This window comes from Hylobates moloch, unplaced genomic scaffold (assembly GCF_009828535.3).
Source record: "Hylobates moloch isolate HMO894 unplaced genomic scaffold, HMol_V3 SCAFFOLD_11, whole genome shotgun sequence".
In the NCBI taxonomy this organism is placed as follows: domain Eukaryota; kingdom Metazoa; phylum Chordata; class Mammalia; order Primates; family Hylobatidae; genus Hylobates; species Hylobates moloch.
Genome location: NW_026652286.1, coordinates 27656753 through 27679979, shown reverse-complemented (window position 1 = coordinate 27679979; position 23227 = coordinate 27656753). Strand labels below are relative to the sequence as shown.

The 23227-nt window shown below is 45.2% G+C and overlaps 1 protein-coding gene across 5 annotated transcripts in view; it reads left to right on the top strand.

Moving 5' to 3' along the window:
- NAV2 (neuron navigator 2) overlaps window positions 1-23227 on the top strand; it is a 780691-nt gene that overhangs the window by 676670 nt on the left and 80794 nt on the right. For 4 of the 5 annotated variants that reach the window (XM_032166418.3, XM_032166417.2, XM_058424471.1 and 1 more), the window contains one exon: window positions 17800-17938. In XM_032166418.3, coding sequence (XP_032022309.1) covers window positions 17800-17938 — 139 coding nt within the window. Of the gene's footprint in view, window positions 1-4913; window positions 4997-17799; window positions 17939-23227 lie in introns of those variants that run through there. The other variant, XM_058424470.1, reaches the window with a different exon arrangement.

Below are 23227 nucleotides of genomic sequence, written 5' to 3'. Positions count from 1 at the left end.
GCATGAGAATCGCTTGAACCCGGGAGGCGGAGGTTGTAGTGAGCTGAGATCGGCCCACTGCACTCCAGCCTGGGCAACAGAGTGAGATTCCATCTCAAAAAAAAAAAAAAAAAAAAAAATGTGAAACTAAAGTGGTATTACAAAACTCAGAAGCAGCTGCCCTTAACCTGGGCTTTATGGACAGGATTCAGGGGATCAGTGAGTCTCTGGAAATTTTGTGTAAAATATTGTTTGTGTATCTTTTTTCTTATGGAGAGACAGGCCCCTAAGCAGGTCTGTGACCAAATAAAACCATTGAACTAAAGTCCTTGGAAGTACTACACAGTCCCCAGGAGACTGCATGGAATAATCAGTTCCATTTTGTCCTCCTATGCTTGGGTGATCCAGGACCACATCAGCTGTGATCCAGGCACTGGGAGGATATGGCTCAGAACAAAGGCAAACAGCACACCTGTGCTCGAGGAGCTCCCTGTGTTGAGGGAAAGACAGACTGTTGAAAGACAATGTGTTGACTGGTTGACATCATGAAGAAAATCATATGGTGGAATGTAATTGGGCCAGGGTGTAAGAGGAGATCCCTGAGGAGGTGCCATTACAACCAACATCTGACCCATGAGAAGTGGGCCGCCAGCGGGAGACATGGGGAGGAGCATTCCAGAAAGGAGGCGCAGCGCAAGGGCCTAGGAAGTGGATGAGAAGTGGGCCGCCAGGGGGAGACATTGTGGGGGGAGCATTCCAGAAAGGAGGCACAGTGCGAAGGCCTAGGAAGTGGGAAGAAGCTTGGTGCATTTGTGGGTCCTGTCTTTGGACGTAGTGAAGAGGAGAAGCCATAGGGCTTCTAGGCCAAGAGAACAAATTTGAATTTTATTTTAAGTTCCCTGGGAAGCTATCAGTGGGCTTTAAGCAGGAATGTGACAGAATCTGCTGTACACTGGAGAAAGATTGCTGTCGCTGGGGTGTGCAGGATGGAGTCTAGCAGGGCATGAGGGAAGGCTGAGCGACCTGGGAGGTGGCTGTGGCAGGAAAGAGATGATGGCAGCTTGGTCCAAGGTTATCTTACTGCAGATGTTCAGTAGTGATTGGGTTCAAGGTATATTTGGGGGCTCTAGGCAAAAGGACTTCTTAATGGATTACATCGGAGGCAAGAAGGAAGGAGAGAATCAGGACTGTTAATGTAGAGTCATACATTGAGATACAGAAGACTTTGGGAGTGGGGGTGCAGACACATTGGAAGTTGGGAGCAATAGTTTTGAGTAAGTTAAATTTGATTTCAGATGTGTTGGGTACACAAAGGGGCCAGGCTAGAGATTACAGACTTTAGAGTTGTCTGCCTGCACCTAGTATTTGAAGCCATGGATGAGATCACCCAGGAAAAGAAGTTAGTTAGAAGTGGTAGTTATAACTTAGTTAGAAGTTAGTGAGAAGTTATAGTTAGAGAAGAGGAGGGGTCCAGGGATGGAGGCCCTGGAGCTCTGGAGAGGTGAAGAGGAGGGTGAGCCTAGGAGATTGAGAAGCACAGTTAGGGAGGTAGGAACCAGGTGCAGATGACGGTATGGAAACCCGGGATGAGGCCCACTCAAGAAGGGAGAATCTGTCGATGCTACCTGCTGCTGAAAACTCAAGTAGGGTAAGGACAGAGTTGACCATTGGCTTTGGCAAGGAGGGAGCCATTGATGTTCTCAGGGAAAACAGAAAGTGGTCTCAGTGGAGTAGTGGGAAGAAACATCTTGCCTGGTGGGTTGAAGGATCATGGAACATGAGAAGTACATGGAACAACTCAAAGTACTCCTTTGAGGTGTTTTCCTGTAATATGGAGCAGAGACTGGCATGATTGTGGAGGAGAATATGGGCATGAGGTAAAAAAAAAAAAAAAGTTTTTGTTTTATTTGATGAGATAAGTAATATATTTTTCAGCCTACAGGGAAAAGCCAGGAAAGAGGGTTGAATACGTTGAAGGAAAAGGAGCAAAGTGTCTTCACTAGCATTGTTTTCATAAAGTACTCATTAGAAATAAGTGAACATCTTTTTAGATTCATCTTTGTGGTTTTCTGTTTTGTCTAATTATGTACTGTATTCCAAGAATAAAGTTTTCTTCTACTCTTTGATACCTGAGTAGAGTTCATCAACTACATTTTGGTTTTATAGATGGCTCTGTGAGTAACCTGGAAACCTTAACATCACTGATAACATTGTTTCTATGGAGAAAAGTGTTATGAGTTCTGGGAGCCCTTTGGAATTTGGCCTGTTTAGAAGCAAGGGTCAAAAATGACAGAGCAATCCTGGCTCTTTGAAAAGCGCCAAAGGGCTTCTGCCCTCATGGAGTTGGTTTACTTTCCCTTTTCCTCTCCCATTGCCTGGGTCTCCCTTATCCCTGCTAATTATTATCTTTAAAACCAAGAAAACCCTGACTCAATTAGAACCTGTAGCTGCAAATAATTCAGAGCCTTTCACATGAAAGGTATGATTCTTTTAACCACAGAAAGAAAACTAAGACCTTCTTAAAGCACTATGTCTCCTACATAAACTCGCCCCTGTAAAAATCATGTATAATCAAAATGATATGTTTAGTGTTGTACATTTACATGAACTTTTATAAAAAGAAGAAACTCCATCTATTAACCCTCCAATGTATCCTCTCTCCCTCAGAGTAAAAGACAAGCTGCTTACGCTGACTTGCAGGGCCTCACTCAGGCACTCTCCTCTCTCCCTGTACCCTTGGACTCTCTGGCCTGACCCCCTCCTCACCCCACTTTGGTTCACCACTCACTGCTCCAGCCACTCATTCTTGGAATGCATTGCAAGTCGTATACTATCTCAGGGTCTTTGCACTGACCATTTCCTCTCTTGAAAGTCCCTTATCCCCAGGTATTCAGATACCCAGCTCCCATATTTCTTCTAGATTGGTAATAAAAACCATGCCCTCAGCAGACCTGCCATAGCCACCCCATGTAAAATTTCCCACACCCCCCCCTTGACAAATCACATCTTCTTCTTTACAATACGTTGTTCTCCTGAGCACTTATTGCTAATGTACTGTAAAATTTACATTTTGTCTCATTTATTTTATAGTTCTACCACTGAAGCTAAGTTCCATTAGAGTTGAGATTTTTGGTCTATTTTGTTGACTGCTTGTATCTTCAGCACTTAGAACAGCACTTGCCACATTGCAGATGCTTTATAAATATGTTAGTTGATGAATGAATAAATGAATAGATCAACATTTCCTAGCTTACCTTGATGACAAATCAGAATGTTTACCTATTATATTTGCCTAGAGCAAGGAAACAATGGAAACTTTTTAGAGTGTGTGTGTGCATCTGTGCCCATGTGCCTATGTGTCTCCATACACGCAATCACCATCTCATTCCCAAGTTAACTCGGCTGTTGGACAGATTCTCAAAGAAGTAATATTGTAAAGATACAGTCAGTTTCAGGGACAGCATAGAAGGTAAGGGGTGGTTTGAAGCATGCTTGTCAGCCAGAGCTTGGGTCTATCCCAACTTTTTTGTCTTAATAAATCTGGACACTACCCCTTCCCTCAAACTCACCCACTGCCCACCCCCACCTCTGCTTCCCACTCCCCATGGCAGATGTCTCAGCAGTATTTCAAGTGGACGAGGGCCTTGAAGGATGAGATGCGAATGATTAACTTTGTTGGGACTCCTTCGAGATTACAATCTTTTCATTCACCTGGGAATCACCACCAGACCCTCCTCTCCTCTGAGCAGATCTTTTATTCCCTCCCTTTTCGGTGGGGGAGGAATGGCTCTTCATTCCATTTTGAAAGCTTCTGTTTGCTGAGCAAACGCTGACCACACAGAGACCTCGCTTGGAGCCAGTTACTGCTTCCTTCCCTAACCATCCCCCAGGGCCACAACCCCCACTCCCTGCTTCCACTGGAGGGGCCACCCTGGCCAGGGGGAGAGCCTTTCTTGGGGAAAGTCTTTGAAAGCTGCCGGGAACCAACTGGTAGGATTTTTGGAGAGGGAGTCAGGGTTTTGGAGAACATCTTAATCCTTCGTTTTCAAATAAAGCTTGTGGCTATAACATAAGTTTGCTTTTGAGTTCTCAGTAGTAATACAGTTGTTCATTGTTCATAGCATCTGTTTACATAGTTCTTTCTGAGTGCCTTGATTACAGGTTTTAATAGGGATTAGTCGGTGCAACCCCTTCCCATCCTGGAGCTGGGACTCTCTCCCACCCACCTCCCCTTCCAGCCTCTGTACCATAATGTTTAATGTAGCCCTGCCTAGACTGAGATTCTCTTTCTTTTGAAATAAGTAGCCTGCGGAATTAATGCATATTTTTGTTGGCACTGCATCAAGATTGACATCACCGGAAATAATGTATGTGTGTCGTTGTTAACTGTACAAACAGGTATCATTTCCTTTTTAGGTTCAGAAATTCTCTCTGTAGGCTAATCATTTCAATCAAATACTTTGCCTTCAGACGTCAATGGAATGAGCTAAGAAGTGTTATAGTCAATGATTTTTGCATCATTAAAAGTAGCACTTAGGGCTGGAAAGACTTTCTGCAACGTTTTTGTGCAGTCTGTGAGGATTTAAAGTAGTTTTTCATTCTTAGATTTTCTTCAATTTGACTTGCTGTTGCAAACTCCCCTGGGGCCACATGGAGGGCCCTTCCATTCAGTGCTTTACGGTAATGGTTTCAGAGTTTGGTGTTAGCTTTTGCTTTGCTGAAACTTTTCACAGCTGACTTGATACCAGCACTGAGGCCTGACCTCTCGATCCTTCAGCACTTCAGAGGTTAATTTTGTTGGGGGATCGGATTTCTTTCCTGGCCTGGGGAATGGTGATCCCTGCTAGCTAGTCCTTTAGTTACAGAGTTGCTGGGTGCCTGGGATTCCCTGGCCCAGTGTGGGCTGGCTCAGCTGGCTAAAGGACTTGCAATCCCATGAGATTCATTCAGCTTCTTTGTCCGCTGTTCTCCAAAGGCCACAATGTAGTGAAATGCTCTGGCCTAGGAACCTTACAAGGTAGGACGATTTTCTAAAATTTCTGGGGCCAGGGGGCGGGTGTGGTGCATGTACTGCCTTGTCTTCCTTGGCCGGTATTGAAAAGCCTGGTGGAGCAGCCTGTGGTGCAGCTGCCTAAATCACCGTGAGCTATGTGGTGGTGTGTGAGTGGGGGGGCGGGGGGCAAGGTTGCTGGTCAGGAAATTCACCTCTTCTCCTCTTCCGCCCCCATTCATTTTAACCTTGATGGTTTCAGAGGAAACTGGGGCTTTACCCAAATGTCCTGGGTCCACCTAGACATTTGGGTAATGTCAATATTTTCCAAACCGTCTTATCAAATTAGGCTACTGAGCCTGAAAATCTGGGTGTTGATCACCCAGCTGTCTTAAGTCGTTATTCCAGACTTTTCAGCTGGTGGGGGCAGTACAGAGGGGTGAGCCGGAAAAAGGCAGTGTGGCCCCAGGCAAGGGCTGCTTGTGGTTGGGAGGGCCCTGATTAAAAAGACTTGCAGTTGGAGGTTTTGTTTGGCATTTAAGGATCCTGGTAAACTTGTGGTTGTGTTTATACAGCAAATTACTGGGTGTGTGTGTGTGTGTGTAAACTAGGCTCCAGGAGAGATGGCATGGGAGGTTTAAGCATAAGGACTTTTCTTGCTACCTTATGACCTATAGATCTGCCCAGGGAAGCACGTTTCTGTTTTTAAGCCACACAAGGGGAGAAGAAAACAATGTTCATGACCACCTACCACATGCCAAGCATCTAGCAGACATTGTGTCATTCAATTTCATTGTAAAGCCAGGGAGATTACATTCAATTTTGAAAATCAGCAGTGGGAACCAAGAGAGGTTAAGTAACTTGATTAAGGTTACACAGCTGATAAGAGGCAAAGCTGGGGTTGGAACCCAGGTTCAATCTACCACCATGCCTTCCTGGGTGGGCTTGGCATCTGAGCTCGGAATGGTTTTACCTGTTAATTTTAAATGTGACTTTAGCTGGATGAAGGGCGTACTTTGTTGTGGAGGACTCACCGAAATACACAGGTTGCTAGCAGCACAGCCTGCCTGGGCTTCTCAGATTCAGCTTGTTTCTGGAAGGAAGAGGGCTGTGTATTAAGAAGCAGCCCTGCTTTGGCAGTAGGACCTAGCTGGGAGTTCTGTGATCTTGAGGCTCCGGGGCTGCTGGATGGATCAGGCTGGAGCTTTAGTTTGTACCTGGTTCAGGAGGACTTGATCCCAAGTGAAGGTCAAATCAGGAAAGGCCAGTGACCTTGGAGCTGGCCTTCTGCTGCTGTGGCTGTGCCCTGGAACTCTGGGTCTGCTTCTTAAGACACTGAGTGTATGGAGTCTTGGAGGGAGAAGATCTACACCCAGCATATTAATGCTGACCGAAGCTATTGGTACTAGCTGTTCACATGTGTGCTGGAGGTACCTAATTAGCTAAAGCTGAGCTTCTCTTGGGCTGTAGAAATCTTGACCTGAGGTCCCTTCCCTTTCCTCTTACCATAAGAAAGAGAGAGCTTAAGAGCAAGTCCTTGACAAACTGCAAAATGAGGCCAGCCTGTTTTTGGGAGATAGCCGCCTCTCTTGGCTGCCCTGGGGCAACTGTGGTTCTGTTTTGTGCATTCAGGTTCCCACATCCCTGAGATATATTGGGAGCTTAGTGGAGGGTTGGAGGGAGGGAGACTATGGGGGTATTGAACTCCTGTCCCATTCTACTTAGTTTTAAGACAGCTGGCCAATGCCCTGTCTGGGATTTGTCCCCCATCCCCTTTCCTTTAATTTCTTTGAGATGTTTAAAAAGTAACTTGACTGCATTAAAGTATCCTGCGTATTTTGAATAACAGTTGGAAGTTCTGAGTTCTTATATGACCATGATCTATTTAAATGCATCTTTACCTCTGTTCTTAACACTGAGTCAATGTGATTTTAAAAAGCTTGGGCTTCAGAATTAGGCAGATCTGGGTTCAAATCCAGCTCTGTTTGTTAGCCCTGGCACCTTGCGCAGGTCACATAGCCTCTCTAAGCTTCAGTTTCCACATCTATCAAAAGGGGGCATTAGTAGTTTGTGCCTGATAAGAAAGTGGAGAGGTGTTTATGGGATGGTGCTTAGCATGGTTCCTGGAACCTATTATTAAAACTTTTCACCTTGTATAAATGTTTACTGTTATTTTCATTTGCTATAATATGCTGAATTCTGTTGATGTTTAGGGGAAATATATCTTCTGGTAAATAGAAAACTAGGATGAGTTTGTTGATATCCTTGGCAAAAAAGCCAGCCGGCAGTGGCCCAAGGGTAAGCAGCCCTCTCCGGAGGAGCCTTGAAGGAGAGAGGGCTTTGTGTAGCTGAGGTCAGCAGACACGCTGGTGCCTAGTGTAACAATGAGGGTCTAAGGCATCCGGACCAAAGCTCCGGGCTTTCTAACCCGACCAAGCTCCTGAAGCCAAAGGGAAAAATTTCATGCTTACTCAGGGGACCACCTACTTGTCAAAGAATGAGTTACCAAAATGGGACAAAGGTGCTGTGGGGTGAAACTCAAGCCTGATGGCTGCTAAATCCCCTTGGAGCCCTTTTTATGGGGTTTGTGTTTTCCTCTCTCCACCTCAAATCACTGGCCTTGCACCTGGCACCGTCTGTAGAAGTTGCTGCTCCCCTAGCACACTATCCATTTATAGCAGTAAGAAGCAAGTTCTTACACTAGAACTGAATCATCTATTTGAGAATGTAGGCCTGCGTCTCCTTCCTGCAGTCCTTGCAGCTTCCCTGGATCCTGTACTGCAACTGACATGCATGGATTGTCTCCCATATGTATAGAAAGCTGTACTTAGGCTACCTAATTTGGTCCCAACAAAATGATTATGATAACTGGATGTTATTAGCACAGTGCCACCCAGGAGGTAAAGGTGCCCTGATAAGAGATGGCAGAGCCAGAATTCAAACACAGACCTATTTTACTTTTTTCTGCAGAGCTGTGGTCCCTCCATTTGGAGCCTCCTGGGATTAGTAATACTAGATGAGACTAAATTTGCTGGGGTTAGTGACTACATTCTGTCCTTGCATTAATTCCAGCTTAGGCTCTGGATCATTTTGCACCAGAACTGCGAACTATGTAAGCTGGTCCCAGAGCTGGAATCCAGAGAGAGGTGGCTTGCTTATAGTTTTATTTAAAATTTATTTTATTTTTTTATTTTTTTTGAGACAGAGTCTCACTCTGTCACTCAGGCTGGAGTGCAGTGGTGCAATCTCGTCTCACTGCAAGCTCTGCCTCCCAGGTTCACACCATTCTCCTGCCTCAGCCTCCTGAGTAGCTAGGACTACAGATGCCCGCCACCATACCCGGCTAATTTTTTGTATTTTTAGTAGAGATGGGGTTTCACCGTGTTAGCCAGGATGGTCTCGATCTCCTGACCTCGTGATCCGCCTGCCTTAGCCTCCCAAAGTGCCGGGATTACAGGCGTGAGACATCGTGCCCGGCCGGCTTGCTTATAGTTTTAATTCAAGTAACTGTATCTTCTTTGGTGTGGGAAACTTTGAAGTCCTTCAAAGTCTAATGAACACATGATGAGTGTTCATTAAAATGTGTAAAATGAATAAATAAATAGGATGGTTGAACACTCATGTATCTGTGTTTAAATCTCAGCCTCAACATTTCTTAGTTGTATGACCCGTGGGACTATTTTCTCCAGTCCTCAATTGCCTCATCTGTAAAATGGGTATTAATTAATACCCAAATATTAAGTGTTAATATTTATCTAATAGTACCTAGGAGAAAACATGTTACATAACAACAGAGCCTGACACATAGCAAGCCATTAATAAGTGTTGGTGATTATTTTTATCAGGGTTTGGGGGATTAACTGAAATAATGTATGTAGTGCAGTTAGCACAGGGGCTGACAACTGTAAATGTCTATTAAAGTTGGCTATTATTATCCTTTCCGCATAGACTACAAAAGGTAGGACTCTGCAGGAGCCCTGCTTCATTCTTTGAAGGTGGATTTTCTTAATAGGCCCCAGCAATAGTTAGAGGAGCTGATGCTCCCGAGAAAACCTCCTGGGGAGGAAATAGTTAACATACCTGTTTGGTGGGAAATGTAGGTAGCCAAACCCTTTCTCTTCCCCAGGGGTTACTACTAAGCCTACAGTTAGGCTTGCTCACTCATCCACACCAAAGGATCTCATTCCGCTCGGGCCCTGGGGTTTCACGGGAACAATTGCTTTGAACAATAGCCAGAAAACAAGTTCCACCAGTCGGGACTTTTTTGCAACTGAATGCAGCTAGCTGTCTGGCGGGGGGCATGGGCCAGCCCTGTAAATGGGCTCTGCCTTGATTCTGGAGCAGAACTGGAAAATTGAGCAGGTAAGTCCTGGATGCAGCTGGTCACAGCTCCGCAGTGTGAGCTTAGTCACCTGGAAAGAGGCAGACAGAGGGGCGGGGGCTGGCCCAGACTGTTTCTAAGGACAGCAAGAGCCTCCTGGAAGCAGACCCAGCCTTTGGAGTTTGGGGAGGATTAGGATCCTTGCTTTGTGAAGACTGCTTTTCAGAACCATAGTTAGAGAACCTCATCTCTGCTCACCGGCTGTGGTTTTATTAGTAAGTAGAGAGGAACTAATATATATCTACAATCCGATTTTTTTACAGCATCATTTAGCATGTCTTTCCCTTGAATAAACAACATTATCTCACAGGGAGTTCATTTGAAAGGTGTAATGATCCTGCCTCCAGATCCTTCAATAACTCCTCCTCCTGGAGTCTTGCTGAAAGCAAGGGTGTATATATCCTAGTGGAAAAATCTGTTTAATCATCCCTGGAACCTTGGGATTCTATTTTGCTTTTTTGCTTCATGAGAGATGAAGTTGTAAATATCGTATCACATTAATTCAGGACCATTACAGATTCTTGCTCCTTTTAGATACCTCTCTGGAAGAGCTTGATATTAAAAATTTGTCTATATCAAATATAGTTTCTCAGGGGTCCCAGTGAAGTCTGATTTACTTTCTCAGTTCTGTGAAATTCTCACTCCTCACAACAGTGGAGCAAAATAGGTGTGTGAAGCTGAAATAATTTATGCTTCTTTCACCTGCATTTTTTCATAGCAAATCGCTTGTCTTGGGGTTGTTAAAATTGTGCTTTAAGCCCTCTGAGTGGCATTTGGATTCCTGACACGGTGATGTCAGCATCCCTTCTAAGACTGAAACTGGATCTCCTGGTTTAATGGGCCCTTCCATGTTTGAATGGATTTGCTGGTCACTTTTGTAGAGACTTTTCCCTTCACATCTGTATTTCTCCAAGAGGTAGTAGAGAAACAGCTGAGGCTGAGGCTGTGAGAGCCTTGATTCTGGTTAAAATGCTACATGTTGGCCAAAATGGGGTCTGTTCTTGATACGCTTGGTGGCTGCTGGCAGATGGAGGTTCTTTTTGATGAAGCTAGTTAACAGATTTGAAAGCTGATCTGTATGTACTATAGCTGTGTGCTACAATCTATAAGACACTGCCATCTTTCAGATGAGCTGGAAGGCTGCTTGCAGTCATTCTGCCGTGGTTTGAGTCTCATCCTTCTGATGAGCTCTGCATCCTAAGCCTCCTTTCCATCCAGGGGAAAATGGGAGTGGAATAATATAAATAATGTGCCTACTACAGTGCCTGGCGTATTTGGTAATGCTGTCAATGGTGGCTTTAAGTATTAGGCAAGATTGCATCCTCTTTCTTTGGATAAGTAGCATGGTCTGGTTCAGACACTCTATTGTGAGTTGAGTTGTAACGCCTTTATACCAGAGTTTGCAAACTCAAATTGCGGGACCAAGCAGGTAGCACATGTGAACTGAAAGGCTCCCATGGGGATTGTATCAAATGAGAGAACATACTTCTCTCTAAAAAGGGCCGCTAACTCAGGGCTACCTAAAAATAATAATCTGACAGGTGAAGTCAGCAATGAAAAAGCCCAGACATTAGAAAATGGAGTTACCTGTTTGGCAGCTTTTACTGAACGAGGGGAGACCATTCAGTGTGGAGACCTCCAGTGTGCCCACTTGCCTTTGTACCCACTTTTCTCTAAGCATAAATGTAAAGGATGTCTGTTGGAAAGGAACCTTTGGGATGGCTTAGTCCAGCTACTCCATTTATAAAAAGAGAAGACTGGGGCCTGGAGAGGATGTGTCTTGTCTGAACCCTCATGGGTGGTAGTTCTGTGGAAGCCTGGAGCAAAGGCCTGGCTCTCCATGCTCCTGGCCCTTGCCGTGTCCATGCCTTGAAGAAGAAAGCAGCATAGCTAAAAGTGTTGGTGGGCCTGGGCTTTGGAACACTGCCAGAAGAGCTCTTTGTGCTCCAACTTGGCTGGTGGCTTTAGGAGATATGGGAGGCTATGGAAATGATGTTTGGAACCGGTGTTGTTTCCACTTGGTGCCCTTTGCTCATCTCCCTATTTTATGTTTTCATTTGTGTCTAAGCTATGTTCTTGTCTGTTATGTCTACTGGATTTATGGTCAAGGCAGGGAAAACTCTGAATTCTTACTGTATCCCCACCACCTTGCACGGTGCCTGGCACACAGGGGCAGTGGCTCAATGAATGAGATGAACAAGTGAATTCAAAGCCCCTGGCTAAGGGTCTAAAAATGTTGAGTTTATGAGAAGAAACATAGAAAATGTTTCATGAAATTCCTTCCACCTACACGTTGGCTAGAAACAGGTGAAGGTTATTTTAAAATCTGATCATTTATAACTCCAGTTATGTTCTTATCTGACTTGACCAATGTAGGACATTTTATTAGGAGAGAAAAAGGTACATGGCTGTGATCTGGCTAGGAAATAATGCTTTTGTGTTGATTGTTCTGATGAATCAATGGAAGTATCTTCTAGCCACTTCTCTAGATGTTTCAGCCAAAGAAGTCAGGCATATCTGTGATAGGCTGTCTTAAAATTATTAAAAAAACCAAAAAGATAGGGAAACCAGCCAAGCTCTGTGTCCCATATTCCTCTTAGTTTCCAGGAGGAGGCCCTGGGGTTGTTTTTGCTTATTTCCCAAAGTTGTCAAACACAATGCTATCTCCAACAACATTTTCAGAGCAATTTTGGGGCTGCTTTGAAAGTTTTATGGTGTAGAGTGAAGGTGAACTGGAGTGGCAAAAACTGGTGAGGAGAGAAGATGCCATCATGGGTTCATTTATTCTTCTAGTCATTCATATAAAAATCATTGATTCATTCAAAAGATGAAACCTGCTTTAATACTTTAAAAAATATCTTATTTTTAAAAGTGCTTTTGTGACCAAAAATAACTTCTTAGAGTTAACTAGGATTTAATATTTAATCGAAGTTTTAGGTTTTTTATCTAGATTTTCTTACAAATCACATCTATAAAACAAGTATTTTGTTCATAAATTAAGATCATTTTCACTTGTTGTCAATTAGTACTTTATTAATTCAGGCAGCAGATTACACTTACCTACAAAATTAGTGCTGTTTGAAAACTTGGATAATTAAATTTTCTTAAATATTTTAGACCGCATTCGTAGATTTAACATATCTGGTTTCCTTAAGCTCTTCAGATATCTGACAGGGTAGATTTACCAGCCAAACAAGCAAAATCTTTCTAAGCACTTAAGCAACTCTTGCAAATCAAATAAATTAAAGTTACAAATGTGATAAATTATTTTCATAAACATTTCAATTCTTTTTACAACCGTAATCCAATTCTTAAACATTTCAGCTTAAAAGTCTCAAGTAAAAAATCAATAGTCATTTAAAATTGAAATCACAAGGCTGTTTTGTCAGATCCTGTTATATGCTGTGTATTCTTTTAAATGTTATAAATACATACTGATTAACCCAATGATCACAAAGCCTTAATCTTAATATTATGATTTACTTCATCGTTCTTTTTCATCTTTTTAAAGCTTTCCCAGATTTAAAATCACACACTCTGAAATAAGGGTAGTCGGTTTATCATCTCAGGTGGGCATCACGTGGTTTTTTTTCCGACCGTTTCAGGACCAGGACGCAGGAATGGTCCAATCCTCTTCCAGGAATGATGGTTCCAGAATCATAGCTGAGTACACTGTAGTTCTTTCTGCTGTGTTATCGAGATCCCCAAGCCACTTCTCTGGAATTTCATTTCACCACATAGTAAACACGAATTCTCTAGGTTCCTTTCAAGTTGCTGTCTTAATCAGTTTTTGTAACTGCTTGCATCATTTATTGCCCGATTTGGGTCAGTGGACTTTTGCGCCTCATCCCAGGTTGTACCTAATTTCCTTTGTCACTTGATTAGATTCAACCAGTGTCCTTACTGCCTGAGTGAATTCTGCATGCTTTCCGCATTTTTCCCGTCTGACTCTCAGCCACATGTCTGGAGTTATTTTACAAACAAATTACGCTTCCCCATTAGTTAGCATGAGTATGCCAAGTGACAAAAAGCAAAAGAAAGGAATTTACTATTTCTCATGGCTGGATCTCCCAGGGGTGCTTCTGGCTTTCAGTATGACTGGATATGGGCTCTCAAGCGATGTCAAAGGCACACTTCCATCCCTCTCAGCTCTGCTTCCCACTGTGCCAGCTTCCTTCTCAGGGAAGTGAGAATCAAGTAGCCACTGCCAGCTCTAGGCTCTATTGCGTTTTTCTTCATTTTTGCTTTTTTGTGTGTGTGTGTGCTTCATTCTTCTCAGCGTTTCCTGTGTAGTCACATAAGTTTGGGGAATGTTCCTTTAGGCAAAGTTATAGTGATCTTTACTGGACTTCACAGCTGTTAAAATGTTGATGTACTGTTTACAGTGTGAATCTCCAAGAAGGCAGGAGATTCCACGTTCTCTTCTTAGGGCAACATTCTTATCACAGAGCATCTGGTGGAACTGGTTTTCCTCAGAATACATCTGCAAACTCACTGAACTAATCTTGGTGGCTCATGATCATTTGTACCCTGAATGGGAAAAGTACAAGTTAGAACTAAGTGACTTTATGTCAAGATGAACTTGCCAGTATCCCAGAGATCCAGAAGCAAAGGAGACATGGCTGGTTTTCCAGCTGCAGGGGCAGCTTTGGTTTCTGGCCACAGACAGCTCTGGCAAATATCGAGGCTGCCCTTGCTCATTGTGGCCTTCCCTCATGTCACTGCCCTTCATCCTTGTCATAAGTGTCCCCCACTCCCACCCATGGATTAGATCCCTGGCTTCCCCTCTTCTGCGTGGCTCAGTTACAAAGGCTTCCTGTGAACTCAGGGTAAGCACCCAGTGCTCCAGGCACTGATATGGGAAGAATCCTGTGTACCAAGGGCCACATGCCCCTCCGGAATATTATCTTGGTGTTGAAAGGACACGGGGGAAGAACGGTTACAATTTCAAAGCACAAAATCTGGGACTTGGATTCATGAGCATCTGTTACAACTGCTCTCCTTCCTCCCTGCCAGCCACGGTCCTCTCCCACCATTCCCCTTTCTTCTTCATCAAATTATGAGAAATTTTAAATACATTAAATTCCTAACCCCAAAGAGCAGATGCGAGAAAAGACACATGGGATTTTCTTTTAATCACTAGAACAAATTTGAGTCCTTTTCCATCTGTGGTGCCATGCTTTCCCAATCAGATCCTCCTGTGGTTACCAGCCTAGGTGAAACAGGCACAGAAGCTGTGACCCTGCAAAGAATCACTGGACAGGGAGCTGGGCTTAGAATCCACTACTGGTGGCGAGTTTGCACCAGAAACTTGCTCTGTCTTGCCTCTGCACATTGAGTTCGTCAGGAGGTATTTAAGGAGCACAGACTGTGTCTTTGGAGATGGAACGCACGTGGTCCACCAAATGAACTTGACATTGCTGCAGCATTGCCCCTCAGTCCTCACAACCTGAGTTTCTTCATTATGAAACACCCTTAAGAGTGACTAGGAGAATATGTGCAAATGTTGAACAGTTTGGCATGTGGCACAGGCTCAGTGAACAGCCGTTGTTGCTACAGAAGGCAGCATGACACAGACTAGAAGGAGCACATATTCTGCAATTAGACATTTGCTTTTTAAACCCAGTTCCAACACTGAATGACATCGGTCAGCGTACTTATTCTTTCAGCCTCTATTTCTTCATTTGTAAAATGGGCAGGATGATACCTACCTTGCAGGTATGATATGAGGAGTGGAGAAATCTATAATAATATATTTAAAGTACCCAGCACAATGCCTGATCATGATAAGCACTTAGTTGTTATCACTAAGCAGGCCCCTGCATATATTTGGAAGATAGGACAGCCCTTTGTATAGAGAATAGCTAGAAAACTGTGTAAGAGTGTATAGAAGCAAATAGAAATGTGTGACACTATGTAGGAATTCAAAGTAGGAGATGATGTGGGTGGGCTGGAGTATTTGAAAAAAGCCTTAAAGGAAGAATTTGGAACAGGATGGAGAGCTGGGCACAAGAAGTAGAATTACAGGAGTGAAGTGTGCAGAGTTCCAGAGCTGCTGGACCCTTGTGGATTCATTCACAATAAGCCCCTTTTGAGCCCTCACTCTCCCTGCCTCATCCTCCCACCTTGGGACCACCCTCACATTCCCCCGCATTTCTGTGTGATGTTCCAGGTTGGGTTTTGGAAGCCAAATAGTGTTGAAGGAGAAGGTGATGAAAACAGGTTTTTAGTAAGCCTTTGTCTTCCTGCCTGATCAGCAGAGCTCAAGATGTACAGGCAGGTATCTTCCAAGCTCCTGGAATGAACTAGAGCTTTGGGGTCGTGTGTGTGTGTGGCAGATGTGCTGTTGGCTTTCAGAATCTCAACCACTCAGCATTTCCCAGGTTCCATGCTGCCACTTTGTAGAGCTTTCAGCAAGACTGTGGAAGACTGAGTGGTAAAATAATGAGGTTAAGTCAATGCTTTGGTATCAGATCTGCCACTCCTGGTGAGTGGCCTTTAACCAGGCTGCCTGGCCTCCCAAGCCTGGCTTCCTCCTGAGAAAGTGGGCTGTGTCACATCTGGTGTGTGCTGAGAGTTGATATAATACAAAACTGTCTGCAGTCACAGTAAAGAGGGTAGTTGGTTCTGGAATCAGAATGGCTGGATCAAGATCCACTCTGTCTCTTCCTAGCCCTCTGACCTTGTACAGGGTATCTGTTTTTTTTCTAAGCCTCACTTTCTCTGCCTGTACAATAGAAAAACAATAATACTTACCCTTTTCCCCCATAGGTCAATTAGAGTAGTGTCACACTGATCTTGGAAGCTTGTTTTATTGTCTACTTGACTTCTGACTTCTGTAAGTTTCGATCAGCAAGTTTTTTTTTTTGTTTTTTGTTTGTTTGTTTGTTTGTTTTTGAGACAGAGTCTTACTCTGTTGCCCAGGCTGGAGTGCAGTGGTGCGATCTCAGCTCACTGCAACCTCTGCCTCCTGGGTTCAAGCAATCATCCTGCCTCAGCTTCCCAAGTAGCTGGGATTATAGGCATGTGCCACCACGCCTGGCTAATTTTTTTGTACTTTTAGTAGAGATGGGGTTTCACCATGTTGGCCAGGCTGGTCTCGAACTCCTGACCTCAGGTGATTCACCTGCCTTGGCCTCCCAAAGTGCTGGGATTACAGGCGTGAGCCACCGTGCCCAGCCCTTGATTAGCAAGTATTTATTGAGCACTTGCTACATATCTGCTACCCCATAGCAAACAAATGAGTAAATGCAACGGGCTGACGTGACAGAGTGTGACAGGCTTGATGGGTAGTGGGGCAGTTTTCTTGAGAAGGTAACACTTCAGCTGAGATCTGAAAGATGAGAGGAGTCAGGGACAAGTGTTCACAAAGAGGGACAAGCAACAGAAAGCCTCAAAGAGAGCAATCTTGGCTTAGAAGGAACAGAAGTGCATGATCAGAGCCACTCGCAATGGAGAGGGGTGCAAAACAGGACTGGGGTAGGAGGCAAGCTCAGAGGGTCTTGAGGGCCCATATAGAGAGTTTGGACTCTTAATTACCTGAGAAACAACTCAAGGGTATTAAGCAGTAGAGTGACAGGATATTCTGACTGCTGCAGGGGGATAGACCATTAGGGAGCAGAAGCAGACCACAGAGACCACCTGGCCTTTTAGCAGTAATCCAGGCAGCGTTGACAGCACCATGAACTGCAGGGTGGCAGTGGGGGCAGAGAACTGCACATTTGGATATGTTTTGGAAGCAAGGCGATAGGACTGGGTGCTGGATTAAACGTGGTGGTGGTATTGGTAGGTGGGGAGATGGTAAAAAAGAAAGAAAGAACCATTGCTAGGAGACTGGACTTAGGCAGCTTGGGACTGACCTCATTCAGTTGGAGGGTTGGGAAGTGAAGAACATCTATTTTAGTTGTATTTGGGGATATTATTAGAGTTAGAGCTGCTAACCAAGTTGACAGGTTTCTTCTAACTGTTGCCGCTCTCCCTCCCTCGGCGTTTCATTCCAGGAGTGAAGTCCGCAGAAGTCATACAGCAGCTCTGCCCTCTGACCCGACAGGTGCCTGCTGCGGAGTCCTACCCTGCATGCTTTTAGCTCTAGTCCCTAGACTCACTGTCCCTACTCTGCCACTAGGCCTGGGAAGAAACAAATTGGTTTCCCTAAAATTCCCAGAATGAAGTTGAGGATGGGGTAGGACATGGGTAGTGTCTGTAGCCGCCCCTGCTATGGAAGCACTTAGTTTGGGGAAGGTATCTGTCAGCCTCTTCACCCAGCTTCCAATCCCCAACAGCAGTGATTGACATGGAGATGAGTCACATCTGAGGCAAAAGAGCTTTGTCCGGGGCTTCATGGCACAGATTGGATCTTTTCTGGGATGGTGTTTGTCTGTCTGTGTCATCAGCCTGAGCTGGACCAGCCTGAGGTTTTGGTGCTCAGGATGTGTGTTTGTCTTGGCAGCTGGGACGACAGCAGCTCCGTCAGCAGCGGCATCAGCGACACCATAGACAACCTCAGCACTGATGACATCAACACCAGCTCCTCCATCAGCTCTTATGCCAACACACCTGCCTCCTCTCGAAAAAACCTGGATGTGCAGGTGAGGAACACAGGCCCTCCCAGGCTCCTGCAGCAGCCTCTGGCAGCAGGGAACCTTAGGCTTGTGGGATAACAGGGCCATTTGGGGCAACCAGAATCTCCACGTTGATGAGATGAGGCCCAGCCTCCTGCCGCCTCTGCTCTCACCTCCTGACCCTGACCTGTGTCCACAAGGGAGGGATCAGGCAGAGGGGGTGGTGGACACGGGAGTAGGGAGGCTTCACCACCCTCACTGTGTGGACTTGATGAAATCACTCTTCCTCCCTGGACCTCGGTTTCATAATTTGTTTAAAAACAAACAACAGAAAAGGATGTTGGACTTTAGCAGTTTTCAGCCCAGAGTGTGTGTCTCTTATTTGCCGCAGCGAGCCACTGCTATCCAGGGGCACGTGTCTAATCCCTCTAGGAGGATGGGGTGGAAATAAAGATTGAGAACCCTGGACTGGAAGGCCAGGATGTCCTGACCTGTGGTTGAGAACTCTGTCTCTGGGTTACATTCCCCTGCTGACGTGTTTTATTTGGCCCACAGTGTTACCCTTCTTTTAAACTAGATTCCCTGTCAAATTTTTAGAATTACATTATTTCACATGAAAATGTCTTCCTGGTTGCTCTTGAGAAAAACAAAGATATTGCTTCCTTGAGCCTACGTTCTCGATGTGGTGACAATCAACAGATGTCCCAGTATCCAACCCTTTAGACCTGCCACTCCTGCTCCAGTGTGCACAGCTGCTACCCTGCTGGCCAGCTGTACTTAAATTACCTGCCTGACCCCAAGGCACTGGAGTTTTCCATTCCTACTTTAAGGCTTCAGATTTCATGTTTCAAATGTGGTGTAGTTTCATGTGGACACGTTCACTGACCCTCAGACCATTCCTTCGTGATTGGCAAGGGATGGTTCTGAAAGACCCATTTTACTAGTGGAGAAGTAGTGTGCCATCCTCACAGCTTGTCCCCAGTTTGGAACTGACCAGCACGAGGACTGGCCAGCTGTGGTGGCACTGGCGTAGTAGGCTGGAATCTTTTTCATGATTGATCCCTCCCATTTGCAGGCGCCACTCCTCCCCACCCCCCATCTTTGGCGAACCCTTGGGGAAATCTGTTTGGGACAAAGTCTCTCAGAGCAACCTTGCAGGGGGCAGAACTAGCACTGCCCCGTCTTTCTTTCTTTTTTTTTTTTTTTGAGACGGCGTCTCGCTCTGTCGCCCAGGCTGGAGTGCAGTGGCGCAATCTCGGCTCACCGCAAGCTCCGCCTCCCGGGTTCACGCCATTCTCCTGCCTCAGCCTCTCCGAGTAGCTGGGACTACAGGCGCCCGCCACCACGCCTGGCTAATTTTTTGTATTTTTTAGTAGAGACGGGGTTTCACCGTGGTCTTGATCTCCTGACCTCGTGATCCGCCCGCCTCGGCCTCCCAAAGTGCTGGGATTACAAGCGTGAGCGTGCCCCGTCTTTCACTCCCTTCCATAGCCTCTTCCTTTCTCAGCGGTGCTTTACTTCATATAGATAGGAGCTGATTTGGAAATCTATTTTCTTTTAAAGGTGTCTCTTCTTTGACAATAGGGCTAAAAAAAAAAAAAAAAAGGATGTATCAGAGTGTGGGAGTAATTCTGTCCCACAGAAATGGAAACGTTTACTGCCTGATGAAATACATTAGGTGTTGCCCCCTGGGATTCCCAGTTACTTCTTGCATTCTTCATTTGAGCCAGACTTTCTGATTATTGTTCAGAAACCTAACCTAGTGACAGTGGGTCGTGGTAGTTGTTTTAAGAAACAAAAACTACTGGCTGGGCGCGGTGGCTCACGCCTGTAATCCCAGCACTTTGGGAGGCCGAGGCGGGCGGGTCACGAGGTCAGGAGATCGAGACCACGGTGAAACCCCGTCTCTACTAAAAATACAAAAAAATTAGCCGGGCGTGGTGGCGGGCGCCTGTAGTCCCAGCTACTCAGAGAGGCTGAGGCAGGAGAATGGCGTGAACCTGAGAGGCGGAACTTGCAGTGAGCCGAGATTGCGCCACTGCACTCCAGCCTGGGCGACAGAGCGAGACTCCGTCTCAAAAAAAAAAACCAACCAAACAAACAAACAAAAACTACCCATATGACTAGAAAGGGGGTCATGGGTAATGCTCTGTGTCTTAATCTAAGCAGTGGTTATGTGAGTATGTTAATTTTCTAAAATGTATTCAAGCTATGTACTTAAGATTTGTGTACTTTACTGTACAAAAAGCAAACAAACAAAACCTAAGCCACACTTCCCAAGCCGATCACTGTTTCATCAGTGATTAGACGCAAGTCAGAAGTGCCCAGCCAGGCTATGCTCCTGCCACCAATTTTCCTTTCCTTGTGAACACTATTTTTTTTTCCTGAGGCTCATTGTATATTCAAGATAAGAACAACCAGACTGTCCTTAGATACTAAGGAGGGAACCAAGGAATTGCTCACCTGCATCTATGTATTCAGGAGGCAGGCTATTAGAGGTACTGCAGAGAGAGAGAGAGAGAGATCCGTGAGGTTTCCCTTTTTGACTTACAAGGTGGGAGAGGCTTGCTCCTGAGATGCAGGTGGAGCCAGTAAAACACTGTGCTGGAAGAATATCCTTGTCTTTGTTCCCTTCTTGCAAAGCTGGAATTGAAATCTCTGGTTCCACATTGATAAACACCTCGGATTTGTACATGATTTTCTAGCTGATACAGTCGCCTCAGCTCTTTAGACCAGCTCTTTGCTTTCATCTTGTAAATGTCACATCAGAAAAGGTTGCAGAATTCTGCACAAACATGCCTTTTGATCAAGATCAGAAGTTATTTTAAGGGATGTAAATGGTTTACTATTCATTGGGTAGGTTTTTTTTCCTGTAAAACTACCTGAGTTTAAAATGTTGAAATGAAAACTAAAAAAAAGTAGGTCTTAGAGTAAACTGAATGCAGATTACACCAATAGTTACTAAGATTTCTAATGCAATGGTTTCTTTAAATGGATTTTTAGTGACATTCCTTTTGTTCCTGTCCAGGGAGCATCTCAAAATATTTGAATCAGCATAATTCACAGGCTCCCATCCTCCTCCCTCATATCACACTGAGGAATGCTAAGGGCCATTACTCCTGTCTGAGCAGCATCAGGCAATGGGAAGATGTGCGTTGCACCCTTCCCAAGAGCTGCGCCTTCTATGCCTTGGCTCATTTGGGTTCCTGTCACATACTGGTTTACCCTGGAACAGGGGGGCAGCACACAGTCTGCCAGGCAAGACATGGGGAGGCAGGGAGAAGTGGCTCAGCATGTCCATCAGGAAAGCAAATTGAGGACAGGTTGCCTGCCTAGGTTTTTGCTGTTTGAAAAGCCTCTGAGAAATAACTAAAGCATCTCAGGAACAGGGAAATTGTTGTCTGGAAAACCTAAGAAACAGCCTCATGTAGCTGACTGAAAGAAGAGGAGACGGATCATTGGGAATGGAGATTCCTTTTGTCTGTGAGGGACTCCGCTATCATTGGGGACATTGAGGAGCAGTGGAGAATGCCCCCCACAAAGCACAGGTGCCCAGCTGTCCAGCATCAGCTCCTGTGCCCACTGTTTCCTTGGGGCCAGGCAGAGAATCCCCTGCTTGAAGCCCAAGAGCCTCTTGAGCAACTCCTCCAGGAGAGCTGGTGAGTCCGGTTGGCCAAGCAGATTGAGGTGTCAGGGAGTAGGTGTGGACTTGGAAGCCAGATGATCTTGAGTTGTGCTCCTCACCCTATGACATCCTTGGATGAACTAAGCACTCTCTCCGAGCCCCTGCTTCCTCATCCATAACATGGCACTAATTAGATGCATCTTCAAGGGTGAGTGTGAAAATAACAGGGAAATGCTTTATCAGCACATGCTTCTCTAGGTGCCTGAGACTGGATGGTTGCTCAGAAGTTACTTTCTTTCCTTCCTCCTTCCCTCCATTTCTCTTGTCTCTCCCTCCCTTCCTCCCTCCTCTCCTTCCCTTCGTCCCTTCCCAGCCCCTGCCACCTGGGTTAGCTGTTCCTCTGCCTCCAGCCTCCATTCATGTCAGTTAACTAAAGGTTGACTACGTTCTTAATATATTTTGTTTGTAGTCTCAAAGCAACTCATCTTATTTTGCAGTATTTTATTTTGAGGACAGATGTTGGTGGCAAAGTGCTTTAACACACGCAACTCCCTCACATATTCATCTGTACATTCAGTATTTTCTCTCAGTTCTGTGGAAGGCACCATCCCAGGTGCTGAGGAGCAAAGATGCACACATCAAGATTTCCTCTCATTTTCAATGCCTGTGAAATGTTTAATAACATACGCGGAGGAAAAAGATAGTTCCATGTCAGTTTATTTTTTGCTACTCAGGGAAATAAAATTCTGAATTATGTGGCAAGAATTCCTGTCTTGTGTGGCCTTGAGTGACCCTAGAGCTCTCTAGATGTTGGCATGGATGTAGGGATGGGGTTTGGTTGGGGGCGAGGAGGGGTGTCCCCTTCTGCTCACCTGCTGGGCAAGTTACTTTTCCTCTTCAGCCCTGTATTTTCCTGATGTGTAAAATGTGGATAATAACACAGCCTGAGAGGATAAGATGAGTTCAGGATGTATGTGGAGGGACACAGTGCCTGGCAGGATGACTGGCAGGCGATAATGTTGATGCAGATAATTATCTCCATGGTCACTGGGGCTCAAACTTGAGCCAGCTCAGCATCTAGATCCGCAGGGGATATGGCACAGGGAGGGAATATTCCTGCCTTCCAAAGGCCTGTGGCCCAGTGGCAGAAGAGACAAGTACCTGTTCCCTAATGCAAGACAAAAGCAGGATAAATGCTACAGATGGACAACAGAGTGCTGGGGATTTTCAGAGGCAGGAAAGTTGGTAATGAAAAGAACCACTGTATTGAGTCCCCCCACACTGAGTTCATTGAGTTCACCATCAATGCTGTAAGAGACCTATTTATCATCCGTGTTTTATACATGAGGTAATAAGTTCAGAGAAGTAAGGCATCGTCCTCCAAGGTCATGCACAGCACATGAGTGGCAGCACCCAGCACTTGAACCCAGATCTGTCAGACCCAAAGCCCACACTCTTCCCCGACATCATGCTCCTCAGGCCTCCCCTCTTGCTCTCAGAAGATTGGCCTCCCTTCTGAAGTCCCTTGTGCGTGGCTTCTTTCCTCACCTTCCCACGTGGATATCGAATGACTACATAGACTTCCAAGAACAGGCAGAAGAAAACCCTTCAGAAAGGAGGTACCATTGAGATGGAAACAACTGGCAGAGGCATGGAGGGGAAGACAGTATAGAACTCTTCGTACGTCCCCA